Genomic DNA, 20,502 nt, shown 5'->3' with positions numbered 1-20,502 from the left:
GATAATCGGATGGGGCTAGGAAAACTGGTGGCAGTAGGAAGGCAATGTAACATGTTCCATCCCAATCTAGGGGCAGACGTACATATGCGGTCTGACCACATACAAAATAAGAATGACGTGAGGCTTTGAAAGTAGACTTCCCACTGTCACTATACTTGACCACAGTAGTACAATCACTGTGTCCTAGGTGTACTGAACCATTCTTTCTAACACATAATTCGCCTTTCACTGGTAGAACTGTTATAGAAGGCAAGTCTGGAGTGGTCTCGGACTGAACATTCAAAACCATAAGGTTGGAGGAAAAGTTACCTAGATCATATACTTCATTTTCGAGATCTAACCCTGTCCTATGGGAAAGACCTTCCTTATCTGGGAAACATGTTCTATTCAGAAGGGACTTATCGTCTAAAGATGACGTTAATGTGAACCATGCTCCACACGAACCATTGTGTGAAAATGGATAGGGAAAGAGTGGCAGAACTCCCTTCACTGTCTGGTAAGGGGGGAGTCGACCACACACCCAGCAATTAGTGGCATTGCTGGTCTGGTGCGAATAGTGTAACATACGAATAAAAGTATTGTTGTGCATTGCAAGTCGGTAGGATAACTCGTGAGGGGGTAGTTCACTAAATGTGTGCTCTACTGTATCATTAGAGGAAAAGTGTACATGCGAACCAAGAGGAGGAAAAAATACATGTAGCATATAACTTATACATGTGATCGTAAGACTCAGAAATAACAAAAACAATAACGTAACGATACTTCTGCTTTGCAGACTTTTACAGTATTTTGTTTTCTTGGAGTTTCGTCTATCTCTCTCACTATGTGGGTCTATCTTATACATGTCAGGAACCTGTCTAACCGCTTCACCCGAGAGGGACTTAAACAATTAAACGCTGTCTGACTTACTAGACTTCAACTTAAGTTTATACTCCTGCTGCGGAGTTTTCTCTAACAGGGGAAGTTTAGAGTCAGTATCGGGGCAGTCCTTGAAAAAAGTCTTTGGACGCAGTCCATGGAAACGCTTGATGTGACTGGAGTGGAGCCAGCCTTTTCGTCCTTCCAGCTTTACGGCGGTCCTTGTGGTCATCAGAACAAGTTTCGGCTCCTTCCAGCGGGGCTCCAGAGGGCTTGAACGATCAAAGTTGCGTATCAGAACGAGGTCACCTGGAACGACCTCGTGCGGTTTCACCTGGGTGTTGTCTGGAAAGGCAGCCGCGACCTGTGAACGACAAGAGAGTAGTGCAGACATCAAGGAAGCTAGGTAATCTGTCAGCATACTACTGTCAACATCGGTGATTTTACGTGGCATAGGTGTACCCCACATGTTTGGGGGACGACCAAACACTACTTCGTAAGGTGACAAACCTGATCAGGAGTGAGCGACCATTCTCATATAAAAGAGGGCAACCGGCAGGGCTACCATCCAATCTACACCTTTTTCTGCACAGACCTTCGCTATTCGTATTTTCAGAGTTTGATTGTGTCTCTCGACGAGGCCAGCTGCCTCGGGATGTCGTACGCAGTGGAATTTCCACTGGTACCCTAACAGAAGTGATACTTGTTTCATAAGTTCGGACGAGAATGGCTGTCCGTTATCTGAATACACGACCCTGGGCAAACCATAGCGTGGGAAGAACTCACGAACCAGCTGCTTGGCAGTGGTCGCGGCAGTGTAATCTGGGACTGGATATGCTTCTGTCCATCTGGACAAAGCGCATACAACTACGAGGACATACTTGAAACCTCGGCATCGATCCATCTGGATATAATCCATCTGGAGGACTTCAATAGAGTGGTCAGGAGGATGGAATCCACCTTGTTCCACGGGGACACCTTTACCTGGATTGAACTGACAACAGATCATGCAGGTACGCACTTTCTGCTTCGCTGCTGCTCGTAAATGCTTGTTGAACCAGAGGTTCTGAATACTGTCTAACATGGCTTTTTCTCCTAAGTGTGCTGGACTATGTGCTGTATTAATAATGACTTGAACCATAGAGTCGGGGAGAAACCATGTGGCTTTTCCCTTCGTCAACCATCCCTGATCTGTCTGGACCCCTCCTTGTTCAGACCATTTCTTGATTTCGTCTGGGGTAGCATGTGTCTGTATGTCTAGTACGTCTTGTGTAGGGTCCTTAACTGTCATACAAGTCGTCTGGACTGGAACGTCTGTCTTTGTCGTGTTAGCTGGAATGTCTGGAGTCTGAGCTGTAAGCTTGGCTGTTCGATCTGCCAGATCGTTACCCTGGGAAATGGTGTCAGTGGCTTTCGTATGTGCTTTGCACTTCATAATGGCAATAGCTGTCGGTAAATGTATTGCTTCTAACAGAGCTTGAATGAGGGGGCCATGCTGAATCTTGGCTCCATGAGAGGTCATGAAACCTCTTTCTTGCCAGAGGACTCCAAAGTCGTGTACGACTCCGAATGCATAACGTGAATCTGTATATATGTTTACTTTCAGGTTCTTGGCTCGTATACAGGCTTGGGTCAGAGCGATGAGCTCTGCTGCTTGAGCAGACAGGGTGTCAATACGATGTGTTTCTATGACTTCAGTTTCAGTAGTCACTGCATATGCGGCCACTAACTCTCCTGTAGTGGTTCTCATACATGAACCATCCACGTAAAGTGTCAGGTCTGGGTCAGGTAATGCAATGTCTGTCAAGTCTTGTCTTGGCTTCGTCATGGAGTTAATAACTTCCACACAATCATGTGATGCAGTGTTTGAAACAGTCGAGGGTAACAGTGTAGCGGGATTTAATATGTTGCAGCGTCTGATTTCTATGTGTGGCTGGAACAGTGTCAGTTCATATCCTGTTAAACGTGCAATTGTCAAGTGCTGAGTCTGTGTTCGGTTTAAAAGAACTTCCACGGAGTGTGGAACTTGTACTGTCAGGGAGTGTCTTAACACTATGGAATCACTTTGTCTAATAGCTAGAGCTGTGGCTGCAACTGATTTGAGGCACACAGGCAGAGCCTGGGCCACCGGATCTAATGTGCTAGAAAAATAAGCACAAGGCTTGTGTTGTCCTGCTTGATCTTGTGTGAGAACAGATAATGCTGTACCATCACGTTCAGTGACAAAAAGTGTAAAAGGTTTACTGTAGTTTGGTGTCGCTAACACAGGTGCATTACATAAAGCTTTCCTTAACTCATTGAAAACAAGTGTATGTTCCTGGGTCCAAGGGAGGACAGTCGATATCGCTGCCTCCTGTGTTGTCAACTGTATCAGTGGCTTGTCTAGATATGCGTACTGAGGGATCCATTGTCTGCAGTAAGAAGTGAGGCCGATAAAAGCTCGTACCTCCTTCTGTGTCTTGGGCTGTGGAAGATGTGCTATTAACTGGATACGGTCAGGTGTCAACTGTCTACCCCACTTGGACAGCAAGTGTCCAAGGTATACCACTTGCGGGACACAGAATTGCAGTTTCGAAGGGGACAACTTGTGCCCCATTTCTGCCAGAAAATACAAGACTGTCAGTGATGCTCGTTCGCATTCACGTTCTGTACGGGCTGTGATCAATAGATCATCGACATATTGGAGCAGGGCAGTGTCAGTTGGCATGTGAATACTGTCTAGTTGTCGTTTCAGTGCTTGACTGTAAATACTAGGACTTTCTGTGAAACCTTGAGGTGCACGTGTGAATTTATAGCTTCTTCCATTTAAACAGAATCCGAAAAGGAACTGGCTGTCTGGATGGATGGGGACACTAAAGAAAGCGTTCTTGAGATCAATAACAGTAAAGAACGTAGCTTCGGAATCAATGGCAGTTAATAGGGAAGAAATATCTGGAACCACTGGGTACTGGGGTATGATACATTTATTAAGTTCTCGAAGGTCAATCACTAATCGATAAACTGGAGGTGCATTTGGGTCAGTACGTTTAAGAATCGGGATGATAGGAGAATTACATACATTGGAGTCAGTTTCTACAACCACTCCTTGAGCAATGAGCTCGTCAATAATTTTCGATAAGGCTGCTACAGCCTCAGGTGGCAATTTGTATTGTCGAATTCGGGGTAATACAACTCCTTGTTTCAGGGTGACACGATATGGTGTAATGTGCATACAACCTACATCAGTTGGACCTTGCGCCCATAAATGCTGTGGTACATTCAATAATCTTGGATCAAAATCTCTTAACACATAATGTCCTTTAAAATCACGTAAAAACAATCTCACTCCTTCCGGAGAACAACATATTACTGCACCCAATTCTTTCAATGTTTTAATACCAAGTAAGTTTTCAGGACATGATTTCGTAAGTAACAAGTCTGTAGTTCGGGTCAATGGACCAACTTCTAGGGAAACTGGTTTCGATATTTCGTTAACAATAGGCTTTCCTGAAAATCCCAGGGAAACATTTCTTGAGCCTGAGAGAGGAGCCCCTGGAACCTCGTCATGACTGATGGTAGTCCTACTTGCCCCTGTATCAATCAGACATTTTCTGTCTTTCCCTAATACCTGACTGTGTACATAGGGACCCTCTTGATCTACAGGAACCTCGATGAGAGGCAAGCCAACCTCCCTCTCTAGGCTGTTTCATGAATACTGCTGATACTCTGGATAATCTGACTGTGCGTACTGGTACATCTGCTGTGTAACGTGTTGTGTGGCAGCTATAGGCTGCGGTACTGTAACTGTCTGCTGTGCGTTCTGCGGTGGTTGCGTGTTCTGCGGAACATGTTGCTGTCTAGGAGGACGCGGTCTCTCTTTCGTCTTACCAGTAGCTATGTTGTGTTTCAGAACTGCACATTCGTTTATATAATGACCTGGCTGTTTACAATAATTGCATGTCCCTTTAACGGGAGCTGCAGAATGACTAGTTTGATTCGTACCCCTCTTTTGACTATCTGCTGGAACAGACTGTGCCACTAGTACTTTCATTTTCGTGTCTTTCATACGTCTCCTTTCGTGTTCTTGCTCTTCCCTGATTCGGTTCTGGTGGTACTGTAACATCTGTAGCATTTGGGACGGGGTATTAGCTTGCCAGGTACTCTCGACTTTCAGTACTCGATTTTTAACTTGTGGTAAAGAATTCTCAACTAGTTTGGTAACAAAAAGATGTGGATACGACTCACTACTTGTTTTCAAGCCGCTATTAATAATGAAACATTTCTCAAATCTGGAATAAAAATCACTAGTGTCTTCGTCTTGTTTCTGTTTGCAGGCTGAGATGGCATCCCAGTCTTCCTTTTTTGTGCTTAATAATCTTGGCAAGACTTGAATTAACAACTCGGGCAGTGCTTTGGCTTTTTCCCCGAGACCAGTACCAGGAACTCGTGTGTTATCTTCGTTCTCTAATGCTGTCCAGTCAATCTTTTTCTCTCCCACCTCCCATTCTTTTTCTTTGAGTTTTTCATATATGCCCACAGGCAACAGGACCTTTAACATTTTGATGATATCAGGATACGTGTATTCTCCCATACGGAGCATGTCTTTTAATTCACGGTGGAACCCTGCTGGATCTTTATCGTGACAGGGTACTAACTTTTTCATTTCTAGTAGTTCTATTTTCGTTAAAGGGGTGTAAACAAATACTCGTTCGAGCTCACCCCCCGTTCCCTTAACTGGATGCACTTCTCGCAACGGATTCTGTCTATCTATGTAGAATGGGGGTGGAACAGGAACAAAATGTGGAGTTAGGAACGTTCTGTATTTATGACGTTGTTCTAAGATGACATTAATCAAATCGGTACCTAGACCTTTCCATCGGTTTGGGAGTAACTCGTCCAGTACATTATATAAAGGACCTGGATCAGAATGCTGACTCTCGTACAATGTAATGAGATACTGGATCATATACATACCCACCAGTCGTTGTTCGTCTGGGGGAAGCTTCAGAAACATTTGGGCCACTACTTCGTCTGAGAACGTGGTAGAATCACTAGTCCATCGAACTGCTGATCGGGCTAGTTCCTGTTCATGCATGGTACTAAGCTCACTATAACCTATTCGTAGTTTCAGAACTTTATCGGTAGCCTGGAATAAATGCTCAAGAGAACACTGTTCTGGTACAGGAGGAAGAAAACTTTTCTTGCACTCTAGGCGTGTATGTCTGTCAAAAGGTCTCGTCCTACCTACGTACGCTATTCTGTTGGGATTCTCGGCGTCTACATCTTCGTCTGAAGTGTCATTCTCTTTCTCGGCTACTCTCATTGCTTTCTCCCTTTCGTGTATGTCTAGAATTTCTTTACGAATCTTTCTGTACATGGTTTCTATACAAGTTTGTTTACTGTGTTTTCCTTCTGCTATATTGTCACTCCATCTTGTCAGGACTTTCATCTCATCTTTGTTTTTATCAGGATGATCTTGTTCTCTTATTAAACAATTTATCAAAAACTGCAAAATCATACCTTGAATCTCGACTTTCCTGTGTGCCATAGCCTCATGAATACTTTCTGGTTTCTCCCCTGTTCGGATGAAATGATATATTCTGTCTAGATGTTCCTTCATATCTGGCATGGTGGTCAAAAAGTTTGCAACTCGTCGTAAACGTACGGAATATAATATCATGTGATCTTCGCCTGGCACTGGATCATATCTACAATCAGTAAGGTACTTTTTGAGGGCTTCGTATGTAGCCACTTTTGGCGTACGCTGTAATGCTGCGTCTCTCAGCGTCATTCGTTTTGTTTGAGGCGGGGTGATAGGAATACCTCCCCCTGCTCCTCCTGAACTAGAATCGTCAATTAATACTGAATGTGCAACTGCTGGTAAAGTGACTGGTAAAGTAGGCATACGTAATGTGAGTTGGTCCTGGGGTACTGGCGGATTAAAAGGATTCCCGGGACCAATGACTGGAGGAACAGTAATTACGTTATTAACAGGGTGCTGAGGTTGAACAGGCGGAGTAAGATTCGGATTTGCATATTCTGGGACAGTGTCGTCTAAATAGGAAGAAAGGAAAATTTCAGCTGCGGTCGGTTTATGACGTAGCTTAGTCGGGACCAATGGTGGCGGTAAATTACAGGGTGTTTCCGGGGTCGCCTTAGGCAAACCCTCGGCGAGAAGGGGATACATACCTTTAATAAGGGCATTTCTTTGTCTGACTGACTGTTCTGCTCTAACTCGTTCACCTTCTTCTAGTAGTTCCCTTTCTTGGGCTTTTTCTGAGGATTCCCTACTTAATTCTGCTTTTCTGATTTCTTTTTCTGTTCTTTTATGCGATTCTTTACGCCACAATTCTATGGCATCTTTCTGGGATTGTCTAGCTTTCTTTTTCCATAATGCTTCCTCTACTCTCATGATGCACTCGGCATCCCATGTTCCTGAAACAGGCCATCTATATTTCTCTTCGAGATCCTTGGTATAATCTACCCATAAGTCTAAATACAGTATGGCATCTAGGCCATGTTTATGATACATAAAATGTCCAGGACTGTCCCTAGGAGGGACAGGAACTGATTCTTCGAGTAATGCTTTTCTCGTTCCTATCTGACGTAACTTTGAAAACAGAGGCATATTTGAACGTACTTGTACTTGAACACAATACACAATGAACACAGTAATGCAATAGCGAACAAATCACTCATACCACGACATCAATACACATTAATAACAGTTCGAACAGATACTACTTAGTACATTGGGAACATAATACATCGAAAACATAATACTGGAACTTCTCGAGAAGCTATACCAGAGAACAGACTTACTAGAATTACTGGATGCACTGCTAAAACAGTACAGAACATACCGGTCTCATAAAGAGACACGTCATACCGTATCCACCTAGGTGAATACGTCGGACCGGATCTGTGTACCCAAACCCGTCGGACCGGGCACAAATTAATGAACCCGTCTAGATACGTTCCCAGCAACGGTACTCACCGGGAAGCAAAACTGAAGGCCTCGGACTGGACTGGACTGCTACGAAGTCTGGTTACTGCTACGCACTACGCATGCGCCTCGGGCTTCGGAAACAGGTGGGCCTCAGGATACCTCGGACCTTGCTCTCTCGGCTTGGGCTCTGGTCGGGACGTTCCGCCTTCCTCACCGCCTCGTCTGGATGCCGGACCGCAGTCTCCGTCTCCTCCGTGGGCCTGAGGGAGATTTGAGCAGAAATATCTGCAGGTGCACAGTAGGGGTCCGTCACGGCTGTAGAAGGGTCAGGGGGCCTGCGTTACATCGCCGGCGCGTGGGGAAGGGGCTCGTGCCTGTTCGGGCGCCATTATGTGGTAAATAAATAAATAAATACCGGTACTATTTTTCTTTGCATGAACTGAAAAGGATAGCTCAATAAATAAGAGGCAGAATCCGTGGTATCTGAGTCATACGGGCTTTAATTAAGTGGCTCGAGCCAATGGACATCGGGTTCCATCACCTGCTAAGGCTCAGGAAGGGACAAATCTCGACCTCGATCTCGTCATTTCATTAACAGCATACAATATATATAGTAAAACCATACAGTTGCATTGAATACAGTAGGCGTAACAAGTGACAAACGAAAGATAAGAACATATGGGCGTGAAAAGAAGGCGTGCACAGGGCGTGCACGGAAACATGTGATGTAGACGTCACAGAAGTGTCATAAGTGGGTGGACACATGGTGGGGGCTCATGGGCAGCTGGAACCTTTAACCTACTGGTGCGCGCAAACGGGTCATGACGTGTAACTGGGGAGAGCTGGGGGCTCTGACTTCTAGCACTAGAAGAGGAGACTAAAGTCTGGGATGTCAGAACGACCTGTACCTATAGCATATCTGATATCTTGTGTTTGGAGTACATGTTGCTTGAATCTAAAAGTCATCAGGACAAAGGCTACTTGTCACTAAGGCTAGTGCAAATAATTTGATATGTATCAATCTAGGCAACAGAGCGTAACGAGAGGTCGAAATGAACTGAGCTAAAACATTGGTTTTTTGTAAAAAAGGGGAGTTCAATTTTATTCACAAATTATTAAAACACATTGAAATAATAATACACATTTACAATTTACATTAAACACATGTAACTCAATGAATTGAGAATACACAACAACACTGTTAAAAAGAAGCAAATAATTCAACGAGATGGAAGTTACATAAAATGAACACAATTTTTAAGAGAAAAATGTGGCTAAATTAAGAGATTAATTTAGCCACATTTTTCTCTTAAAAATTGTGTTCATTTTATGTAACTTCCATCTCGTTGAATTATTTGCTTCTTTTTAACAGTGTTGTTGTGTATTCTCAATTCATTGAGTTACATGTGTTTAATGTAAATTGTAAATGTGTATTATTATTTCAATGTGTTTTAATAATTTGTGAATAAAATTGAACTCCCCTTTTTTACAAAAAACCAATGTTTTAGCTCAGTTCATTTCGACCTCTCGTTACGCTCTGTTGCCTAGATTGATACATATCAAATTATTTGCTTTTCCCTGGTCTAGGAACTCTATTTCCATGCACTCAGGGGGTCCTTGATAAATATTGACACTAAGGCTAGTGCATGCATATATTTCTTCATGTATTGCGTGTGCTATGGATCTTCTATGGGTATTAATTCAGTAATTCACTTGCATGGAGACAGGAAGACTAGACTATAGATGAAGATGTTTATGCGGTTCGTTAGCTAGGAATGTGAAGACGGGGAGCTGAACAGATAACTGTAGGCATAACATATTCTTGGCAGGCAGGCAGGCTAGGCCGAGCCGGGCACCGCGTTACTTGGCAGGAAGTGAGTGAAGGGTCAGGGATGCGGGCGGGGCTGCATCTCTCCTCGGAGTGGTTCAGGAGACTTGAGACTTGAATCTGGTGTCCGGGCCCTGTGAGGCCTAGAAACGGGTGCAAACTCGATGATTTAACGTGCACAATGTAAAGACGTTGGCAACATAGGCCTAAAAGCCTATTTCACGTTGCTTTCACGAGGACTGGATAACTGACATACTAACGTTGGACGCAACTGTAAATGCGTTTTTATTCGGTCATATAAAGGAAATATGCATATTAATCATGCACATATAACATATGATGGGGAACACGTAGGGATACATGACAGGGCAAAATTCAATTTTCCTCATTAAACCTAAATTTAATCAATAGGTGTCTATGGAGGGGCTTAGCTACGGTCATAAGATATGGCTCAAGTGAGGGTGAAATTGTTACCATATAGTGTGCTCTTACTAGAGGTTTCATCAATTCCTGCTCTTCACGAGCCAGTCTTGCCCTCTCCATAAAGTGTGTTTTGATCCAATTAATATCCTCCCTCCTGATGCTAGATGGTAATAGGAAGAGTTCAGGGCGTCCTAACTGTGCAAAGATGTTTCTCAAATATTCCAACCAAGGTATTTTCTTTGCATGGTCGAATGACGTAACGTCAGTCAAAATTGCTTGATTAAGGGATAACTCATGATTGAGCCAGGTCTTTGCCCACAATATTAAAGGTGCCAAATTAAGCTTGTCGGTTACGTAGTCCAGACCGACCTCACAATGAATTCAAAAGGTAGGTGTGGACTGTGGAACAGACAAAAGGTGTCTCAAAAACCTGTTCTCCACTCTTTGAACCAAGCATGATGAGACAAATAGGGTCCCACTGGTCTGACTTCTACCAATAAGTCTTCCCAACCCACACATTTAAATCAAAATGGTTGCCATTACCTGTTGGTCCTGGAAATCTCTTTGTTGTGAAACCAGTGAGCCATGCCTGTCCACTTTGGCCATTAGGGTGCTTTCTAATCCTTTACTTTCACTTACAACCAAGCGCACTGTGCAGACCACCTTGTCGAATATGGCTATAACAGAAACGGGCCACCTTTATTTAAATGGTAACATGCTGTTGGAGTAGTTGCACTCCTGGGGCAAAGTCACCACACTTGACGTCTTTTATATCAGGTTCTGGAACTCTGTAGAGCGTGCTCTCTGAATGGGCCTACTGACTTTGACTGATATCTGCATATCACACTTCAGACCAGGATGGGCAGATCCGGAAAGGTAAGCTTGGGATGTGGAACTGTGTGTGTCCCTACCTGAAGCCATATGGATATATGACTGTACACAAACTGACACACTATCTATAAACTATACACACAGATTATTGTATTATGAATTTTTTCACTGGGCCTACAGCACTCCATGGGGACAGCACAGGATTGACCTCTCCAATCCCCATAGTTGAGTTAGCTGCAGACAGCACAATGCAGGATTTTTATATCTTGTGTGGGAATGCCCCCTATCTTTAAATATTGGTGTGAGGCTCTCCTTGTCATAGATGACATGACATACAATGAGCTGGCCCCATTGCTGAGCTATATAAATCACGTTTCAGAGGGTGAATGCCGCTTGACTGCGATGGTCATCCTGGCCACGCATAGAGTGAACTGGGGATGGGCTAGAGTACCCACTTGTGTTGACTGGTTATCAGCCTTGGCGATTTGGAATGATCACATAGCAACCTACATCTTGCTGCCGCCACCTACATCTAGACCTCAGGATATTTGGGGACCCAATTAGTCTTATATACGTCACAATGCATCAGATGACCCTAAGAATCCTATTGTGGGTGAGACCGAATAACTATCTTGTCTTCACATTGTTGTTTATGGGTTTTCAGTAGTGTCTTGAAATTGGATCTTGCTACCTTTCTGTTTTTTAAATGCTCTCTTTTTTTTCACCTTCTATTTTATTTAATCGCTCTGTAAACATATTCTTATTGAGCTATTTACATTCGGATCCTACCTTTGTAGTGTCAGCGCCTTCGACCACTCCTCCTATGTAATTAGACTTGTCCCTTGTTACACTGTACTTGTCCAATTTCTAATGTGCATGATCGCTAGTCCCGTATATACATGACTGGACGAGCTATGTTGAATTTAAAGTTAAAGTTGATAAAAAAAAAAAAAACCTGCGTGGGCCACATCCTAAACACATCATTTTGGTGTTTGCTGTTGATGTTTGGGTATCAGCATGTGGTATTTAATAGATTACTGATGTATATGTTTCTCAGGTGACAACCTTCAGACAGCGCTGACTGTTGGAAAACGCTCTGGAATGATCCCTGAGTCTAGCAGAGGTATCCTGGTCACTGCTTGTGGACCGGAAGGCTCCAGCCCAGCATCCATCACCCTACGAGAGGTGGACGATAAGAAGAGCAAGATGGACGGAGAACACGTAAGCAGTGCCATCTAGGTATCCATCTCATTAGCATGAGTGAGGCACAGCAAATGATTTAGATGGAGTTGTTATCCAAATTTTTAGAGCTTGACAGATGTGTAAGTTAAAAGTAAGTCTGAGCAGTGAACTCTGCTCATGGGGTTTGCAGATTTTTCTGCACCCCGCGTTACGCAGTGCTTGCGGGGTTCCGGAAATCTCGGAGCTGAGTTTTTTCCTCGCTCGCGATTGTCAACCTCAAGTTGGCAAGCACAAGTGAGTAAAATCCATCACCCGGTGAGATTTTCCCTCATTCGTGCTTGTCAATGTCAAGTTAGTGAGCGCGAGTGAGGGAAATCAACCTCCGGGCAAGATTTCTGAACGTGGGCGGTTAGAAAAAAGCAAGGGACTACCCTACCCATGTGTTGTGAATTTGTTATCCACAAAATGAACATTGTAAACATTGCCAACTCACAGTGTCTGGCACACTGTGTTATTAAGTGCACAAGTATACATTCCATTTCTCCATTTCCAAACATCTCTTGAGAAGATTCTAATTCTGTCTGCGATTATGGCCAAGTTGGAGCTGGATCAGCGCATCGCTCACATATCCAACAGCGGAGCCACCCTCGGTTCCTTAAGTCACTGGTTTGTTAACATGTTTGTAAGTTGAAGATTCTTGCATTGTATATAAAGAGCCCTTCATATTCATATTGGTACCGTGATCATATCATGATTGCATGGGGCATCATCCATGGCTCCACCTTGCCCCAATTTCTGTTAAAGGGAGCTCGCCTGCCCGCTGTCCTCTCTGTACTACCTCTGTGAGTGCTTCTCCAGACATGTTAATGTGCTTACCTGTGACATCAGGCTGACACTGAGCTGAATATCATACCACACTCAATGCACCAATCAGCCAGAAACTGTCTACCTAAATGCTTGTAAGCAAAATATTTAATATCAGTAGATCGTAAAAAAGGTGAGTTCTTAGAAAAGCAGAAAAAGGAAATCTGAGTGGCTTGGAAAAGCATGACAGACCTGGAGAATGTCCCACACCACAGCAGTAATGTTAACGGGACATTGCTTAGATGGGTACTTGGTACATTTCATGATTTTGCCATGAGGGGTTTTAGCATCGCTGGGGAACTTCAAAGAACTTTTCTTTTTTAATGTTGAGTAAAACTACGAGTAAAAATATTTCTTTGTGGCTGTTCAGAGATTTCAGCTTTGTTGAAGATTTCAATGGCTAATCGAAACTGTCTGAGTGGCTTCCCGTCCCCACGCTCCTTCATCTGCACCGTGAACGAGTTTCAATCTCTGTTATATATCAGGAGGAGCAGAATAGGAGCTCAACTTAACCTTGGAATAACTGTTCAATTCAGTGGTAATGGATGTCTTCCTCCTCTTCAGAGCCTCTCTCTGGTGTAGGTGTGGGACAGGGCTTTAAAGGGTAACCATGCTATAATTGCCGGTGAAAACCTGCCCAATCCTCAGAACATTCTTAAGGTACATGCCTTGGGTATCAAAACAATCCCAAGTTTTCATGGACTAGAAATTAAAAATGGTGAAGACCTCTTCCAACTGAAAAGAGCTCTCTGCTGTAAACCACCTCTACCACAAACCACCTCTACCACTCACCCTCCTCGTTCAGCCCCCGTGAGGAATCTTCTCTGGCTCAGTACGTCATGTGTCCTACTATCAGAAGGTCTCCTTTGGTGCTGGTGGATATCCCTTTTCAATGGAAAAGGGAGATTCTTCTTCAACAGTATTAGATAATCAGATTTTAATCTTGTTACCGGTCTTTCTAGCCCAGGCAACCAACACATTGAGAGAATCCTTTTGCTAATAAATTCCAATTAAAAGTGTACAAAATAATCTCACATTTAATTTTCTATAGCAGTAGATAGCCAAGGCTGCAAGGAAAATATGCAGCTAAAATGTTATGTTTTAGAAGCAGTAAGGAAGTTACATCCACACCCCCTCCTTGCAAGACCTGTACTATGAAATGGGTGATAGGGGTCAGGGAGATAGTTGCCCAAGAAGGTGTCATACTAGAGGGACACCAAAGACAATTTGGACATAAAAATACCCAACTACCCAACATTTTGCACGGGCCTGCTTAGCAGACTGCAACCACTGCAGAGGTCAATATACCAGCTGTCCTGGGTAGAATGGTAAATAGGGGGTGCTGTAGAAAAGATGGGTTTCCTTAGAGTTCTGCAAATAATTAGAAGATTCAGGCATTAGGCACTGCCAAGAGCACACTTATGTCATGTGATGTGGCAATATGTTTACAGATCCAAACTTCCTGGGCAGGGGGCAGCGTCATAAGGCAAGCGAGCTTTTGGGAATGGTCTGATGGCTGGTGGTCTTCATCTTATTACAGTGAGAAAGAGGTTTATTAAAGAGTCCTGGTCCTGCCATCAGTCAGCGGTGTCGTGCAGCAGGAGGGATATCATTTCATGCCATTACTTTCATTTGATGTTATTTCTACAAGTGAGCCATTAATAATGACAATTTTGTAATAATGTTTTGATTACAGGAGACATTCATTAGCTTTGAAGAAAAATTCAGCTACGCAATGCAGTTGGGAAACTACTACTTTGCCATGGATGGAAAAACTTACCAAGTTATACTACAGCACTTCTACAGTCTACTCCCAAAAGTAAGTTTGAGATTTTCAACAATAAAAATTTATTTATTTTCAAGACATTAGCCTTTAGAAATATAAAACAATAATTATTATAAGAAGGTATGAAAACATATTTTTCAGTGTCAAATCGCCACGGACATAAACATTATCATAAGCTGCAAGGTGCAACCCTAGCTTCACTTTAGCATAATATATTTGCATACCTTTTTCTTACAAACACCCAAAACAAGTAAAACTCAATGAGCAATTTTACAAACCCAGATATTTTGTTTTGATGATAATTGATTTCATTTATATAAACTCAGAGATTAAGTGATAAAAGATCCTTTCTGAGTTAATTTATTATATTCAATCAAAGCACTTTCCACATCTAAATATTTCATTTTGAATTAAAAGACTAGTGCTGATGATTTGTTCATATCTTGATATTTTCTAAAAATAGGACAAGTGGCTTTTTCCCAAAAACAACAGAAAGTCTAAGAGGAAATGATAATGTGAACCTATTTTTTCTTTGAGATCTCTTATTCTCCAAATCGAGTCAATCACATTCCTCATTTGTTCCTGGGAATGTTTATCAGGAACTTGAGACAAATGGGGAAAATACCTTAAACTCCAATCGCTTGAAAGGAATGCATCACAGATTTCTTGGTGGACAGATAATAATAATCTTTAATTTAACTGATGTCTGTTGCCCTTTCACTCAGATGTCTTTTTACTTTGGCCATAAAAAGTGAGCTTTCTAATTTGAAACTGTCATCCCTTAAGGCAGTTCACACAATGGGACATCTGACCAATTAATTATGTGCCTCCGGGACATAACCAAAATCATTTGACTATCAATATTACTAATTAACAGGATTAGAAACTTTAGGGCACATGATTGCAGAAGTAAATCCCAGGAAGAATAGTCAAGAACTATTCTTAAAGAACCTTTCATCAAATTAGCCAACAATTCAAAAAGTTTTTTTAAGCACAGACTTTCTAGTTGTTCCCAATTTACTCTGACATCAGAGGTCAATCGTTCTGTCCCATAAAGATCATAGAGGGCTTGAGATATTAATTTTCCTATGAAGGCCTTATTTATTGGCTCTGCTGAGAGGCCACCAAACAGGTATCAAACTTCATAAGGGTGTTTGTTTTAAAGAGTTCGGGTGTTTTATAATAGAAATACATGTTTATTTCATTGCTCATTTTTAAGAGAGGTGAAGACCAAGGTATTTGAAGACATTGCCCTGTTCAACTGAAGCATCTTCAAGGTACCAGGCAAACTTCTTTCCCTGCTATGTAAAGATCAGTGTCTTAGCCTTCTTTACATAGATATATAATCTATCGGCTTCACAGTATTCACTGAGGACTTTTGTCCTTGTAAGCCCATTGGAGTGTAGACCGTAAGTGCTAGGTCATTCATATACATAAGACACGGTTAATGCATTTCTCCTATTTTTAGGGAAAACTGAATAATCTACAGTAAAATAAAATAGGTTAGTTGTAAAGAAAAGGTTGAAAAGAAAAGGATCTAAAACACACCCAGGCAGTGAACCTTTTCTACCAAGATCTTTTTAGATGGAATAAGATTCCCATTAAAATCTGCCTTGATTCAAGAGTTTTACTGCTAGATCATGAATAGCAAATCATTGAGAATATTGTAACACTCGCCTTTGTTCATAATGCGGTCTGGTCCACAAGTAAATAGGAGTCTGGAGATCAACAAAGCATCAGCACAGATTTCCAGCCATTGCAATAGATCTCCTGGCTGCAAACCGGAGATCATAAAGTGTCAATTGTGGAATTATTTTCCATAAAATCTCCTTGTTTTCTTGATATAATGCCAAAGTCAAACATCCAACTCTCAAGATGTATCTAAAGGGTTTTTGTATAAATCATAGGCATGATATCAAGTCAAGAAATCAGTCTATAATTTGCTGGAATACTCAATTTTTTTATACAGGAACAATGGTCGCTTACACCATAAGTTGGCAAAAACAATAATAAACACAGAGATGCAATGACAATTATGTCATATAAATCCCAATGGGAAGTTGTAATTTCCCACTTCTTATGGTTTCTTTATTTTGGATGGAAATAAAATTACAACTTCCTATTGGGATTTATATGACATAGATATCATTGCATCTCTGTGCTTATTATTGTTTTTGATTCATGATGTAAGGGACCTTTGGTCCTGTATAATTACTTGTACCCACGGTCCCTTCCAAACTACTTGGGTTTCTTTGTCTTTTGAAAATATGGATCATTCCATTTGCCCTTTTTTATTATGTATTTTTACAATAAAGTTATCTCCAAGGTGAGATAGTCGCTAACTCCAAGAATGACTGCCTTAAAATATTTAAAAGTTTAAATTTATCCAATGGAATACATGAATAGTTGATTAGACCCATTCGCTTGCCATACCTTAATGTGGCTGCAGTTGGGCTTTCACGTAAGAAGTGACCGCTAAGATTAATTAGACTGTGCTGAATTAGTCATTTTAACTTGATTACCTATAACAAAACTAATACCTGCGGCTAAAGCTGAGTTTGGTACTCCATACATCTTGTAAAACTTCATTAAGATAACGAAGCGACATTTTTTAATTACGTTTTAGATAGCAACAAAAGTACATGATGCCCTTTCAGATAGGTGTCTAAGGCACAAATGAAGTTTCCAGGTGTAGGAGCAGATCTCTTAATTACATAAACACTGCTCCCTCAGCATGTGCCAGTGAAAACATGTCCCTTGAAGCAGCATGATGGAAGCTGGTGACACTCGATAAATCCCTTGAACTGCTAAGCAATGACCGGTAGGGCTGGACCTCAAGTCTCAATCTAGTGGCTGGAAATGCTGCACATTTGAGTTTGACCATGGACTATTTGCTCCAGTATCATAATGACAGTAATGAATTAATCTTAGATGTATGAATGCATAGTTGGCCCTAGCTGGAAGCAAGCACTTGGCATGCTGGTTGCATACAGATTTCTGTAGCAGATTCCAAGCCCACTCATTAATAACATGTAATTTTCATAAAAATATTAAAATGTCTAAATGTATTGGCCTCCATAGGGATATCTAGACTTTTGAGATGACTTTAGTATTGAAAACTTAAGTTTCTCCATTTTGTTTGGAAGTGTGTTTTGGGATATAAATCTCTCCTGATTGTTGATACATTTTTTTTTTACTCTTTTTATTGCAATGATAAAGTACATTACCGCAATGACAGCAGCCATCAGCACACAAAACATTACGATCCCAGTTATGACAAAGGAAGTTTGCAAGAATCTGCTACCGTCACAAGGAATTTACCACTGCCATCTACCCATCTCGGCATGTTGATTCATTTCTGAGATAAAGACGTTCAAGGCACGGGATTGCACACAAAACACAGCTCTTCAAGCTGCTGTGGTCCCATCTCATAAGAGTAGGCCTGGAAGTGAAATTCAGTTTTGCTCACAGTTTGCAGAGTTCTTCTCACTCCATGTAGAGCACGTAGTTACAAAAAACTCCATAGCAGAGTTTTTTCCTCACTGGCACTCCCCAACGTTAGGTTGGTGAGTGAAGAAGATTTTTCTTCAGACCACCTTCCTGCATGATTTCTCAACACGGGGGTCAAGAATGGTCGCTACCGCTCACAATGAGAAGCCTTCCGTTTGCATTGAGGAAGCTTCCACTTAAGTAAAACATCTACTCGAGCGGCAGAAAGAAGCAGCGCTCTACTGTGCTCTGCATGGTGGCATTAATGCTGATTTTACAGCACTGGACAAACACCCAGCACTAAAAGTAAGCACGAATGGCGTGAAGTAACACACCCGCCGCTTGCAAAGTTTTTTGGTCAGTTTGTGGAGTCCACGTAGCGGAACTCTTGGAACTCTGCCCAAACCTTCATTAGAGATGAGGGAGTGGAAGAAGAGCAAAGTTGGAGGGAATAGTGCATGACATCACTGAACCACAAGCCACCACAGGGACGAAGAAGAGGGAAACTGGTGCACTCTTATGCAACAGTGGCTGTTTCTTCAAGTAGCACAAGAAGGTTCACTCTCCCTCACACCCACTGGTGGCTCCGGAAATGATAGTGATGGTTTTATTGAATTGTTCCTGCAGTACCTGTGACATTGTCCAGTGAGAAAGAGGAACACAAGCTTTAACCATTCCTTAACCACCAATGACAGGAATAAGCAAACTATGGGGGTTATTAGGATGGCGGATGGACTTTGTCCGTCCGCCATCCTGTCGTGGGCAGGGACTGTCCGCCATAAGGGTGGAGGTCCCATGCCTCGAATTAGGATGCACCCGCCACAGTGGCGGGTGCATCCCGCATTTTTAACATTGCGGCGGGCGGTGCTGAAAGCACTGTCCGCCGCAATGCCAAAAATGCATGTTGTGCGTTTCAAAGCACAACATGACAGGCACCGCGGGGTGCCTGCCATTTTGTACTTTGAAACGCAGGGGGGTACCAAAGGTACCCCCCATGTGCACCCCCACCCCCCTTTCACCATGGAGGCCCGCAACGGGCCCCCTAAGCTAATGCCTTTCATTGGCGGCATTGCCGCCACGGAAAGGCATTCCACAAGGAACATCCTAATATGGCTGGCGGTGTCTGATAGACACTGCCACCATATTGGACCTTTTCCGCTGCAGAAAAGCGGCGGACGGTCTTCCCATCCGCCGCGTACCCCCCAGCCATCCTAATGTGGCGGGGGTCATTTCTGTGAGGATGGCGGACGGATTGCCCCCGTTGGGCCGGCGGTAGCTATTGCCAGTCCAGCGGGGGCAATCCGTCTGCCATCCTAATCGACCCCTTTATTTGCCACTCTTTCCCAAGAAAAGGTAAAGCAAAAGGAATTGGAGGAACACTCTGGGGAATTCACATTCTCCCCACACACATGCTCAATATTCTTTAGGTGACGGCCCACTGTGAAAAAAAGGATAATGCTAGAGTGAGTATGCAGTCTCTGTCCTTCTGTCAAGGTCATACATCATCAAGAAGCCCGCGGTGAGCAACAGGGTAATGCTAGAGTGAGTATGCTGTCCATATCCCTTGTCAAGGGCATAAACCATCAAGAAGCCTGTGGTGCAGAATGGGGTAATGCTAAAGTAAGTCTGTGCTCCCAGAACCCCTGTCAAGTTCATACATCATCAAGAAGCCCCCCGGTGATGCATAGGATAATGCTAAAGAGAGTCTGTTAACGCTCTCCTCCTGTTGAGGAAGACTCTCTCTGGTAATGCATCATCAAAAAGCGCACTGTTAAAAACAGGATAATACCAGAGCGAGTAGCGGTCTCTGTCCTCTTGTCAAGTTCATACATCATGAAGAAGCCCACTGTGAAGAACAGGTTAGTGCTAGATTGAGTATGTCGTCTCTGATGCCCCATCAAAGTCATACATCATCAAAAATCCTGTGGTGAGGAGCAGGATAATGCTAGTAAGCGTATGCAGCCTCTGTACCTCTTTCAAGGTCATAGATCATCAAGAAGCCTGGGGTGAGGAAGAGGACAATGCTAGAGTGTGTCTGTGGTCTCCGTCTCACTGTCATGTTCATACATCATCAAGAAACTTGTGGTGAGTAAAAGGATGATGCTAGAGAAAGCCTGTTAACTCTGTCTGGTCAAGGAAGACTCTCTCCAGTAATGCATCATCAAGGAGCCTGCGGTGAGGAATAGGATAATGCTAGAGTGAGTATATGGTCTCTGCCCTTCTGTCAAAGTCATAAATCATCAAGAAACCCACAATAGATACCAGGGTAATGCTAGAGTGAGTATGCGATCTCTGTTCCCAGTCAAGGAGGAC

At 42.8% G+C, this 20,502-nt stretch overlaps 1 protein-coding gene across 1 annotated transcript in view; it reads left to right on the top strand.

Moving 5' to 3' along the window:
- LOC144791845 (putative cation-transporting ATPase 13A4) overlaps positions 1-20,502 on the top strand; it is a 366,292-nt gene that overhangs the window by 205,625 nt on the left and 140,165 nt on the right. Inside the window, exons 19-20 of the mRNA XM_078666630.1 lie at positions 11,926-12,089; positions 14,611-14,733. Of these exons, the coding sequence (XP_078522756.1) occupies positions 11,926-12,089; positions 14,611-14,733 (287 nt within the window). The remainder of the gene's footprint in view (positions 1-11,925; positions 12,090-14,610; positions 14,734-20,502) is intronic.

The sequence above is a fragment of the Lissotriton helveticus genome, chromosome 11 (genome assembly GCF_964261635.1).
Source record: "Lissotriton helveticus chromosome 11, aLisHel1.1, whole genome shotgun sequence".
NCBI lineage: Eukaryota > Metazoa > Chordata > Amphibia > Caudata > Salamandridae > Lissotriton > Lissotriton helveticus.
The sequence above is the reverse complement of the archived record's forward strand: the minus strand, read 5'-3'. Positions and strand labels throughout refer to the sequence as shown.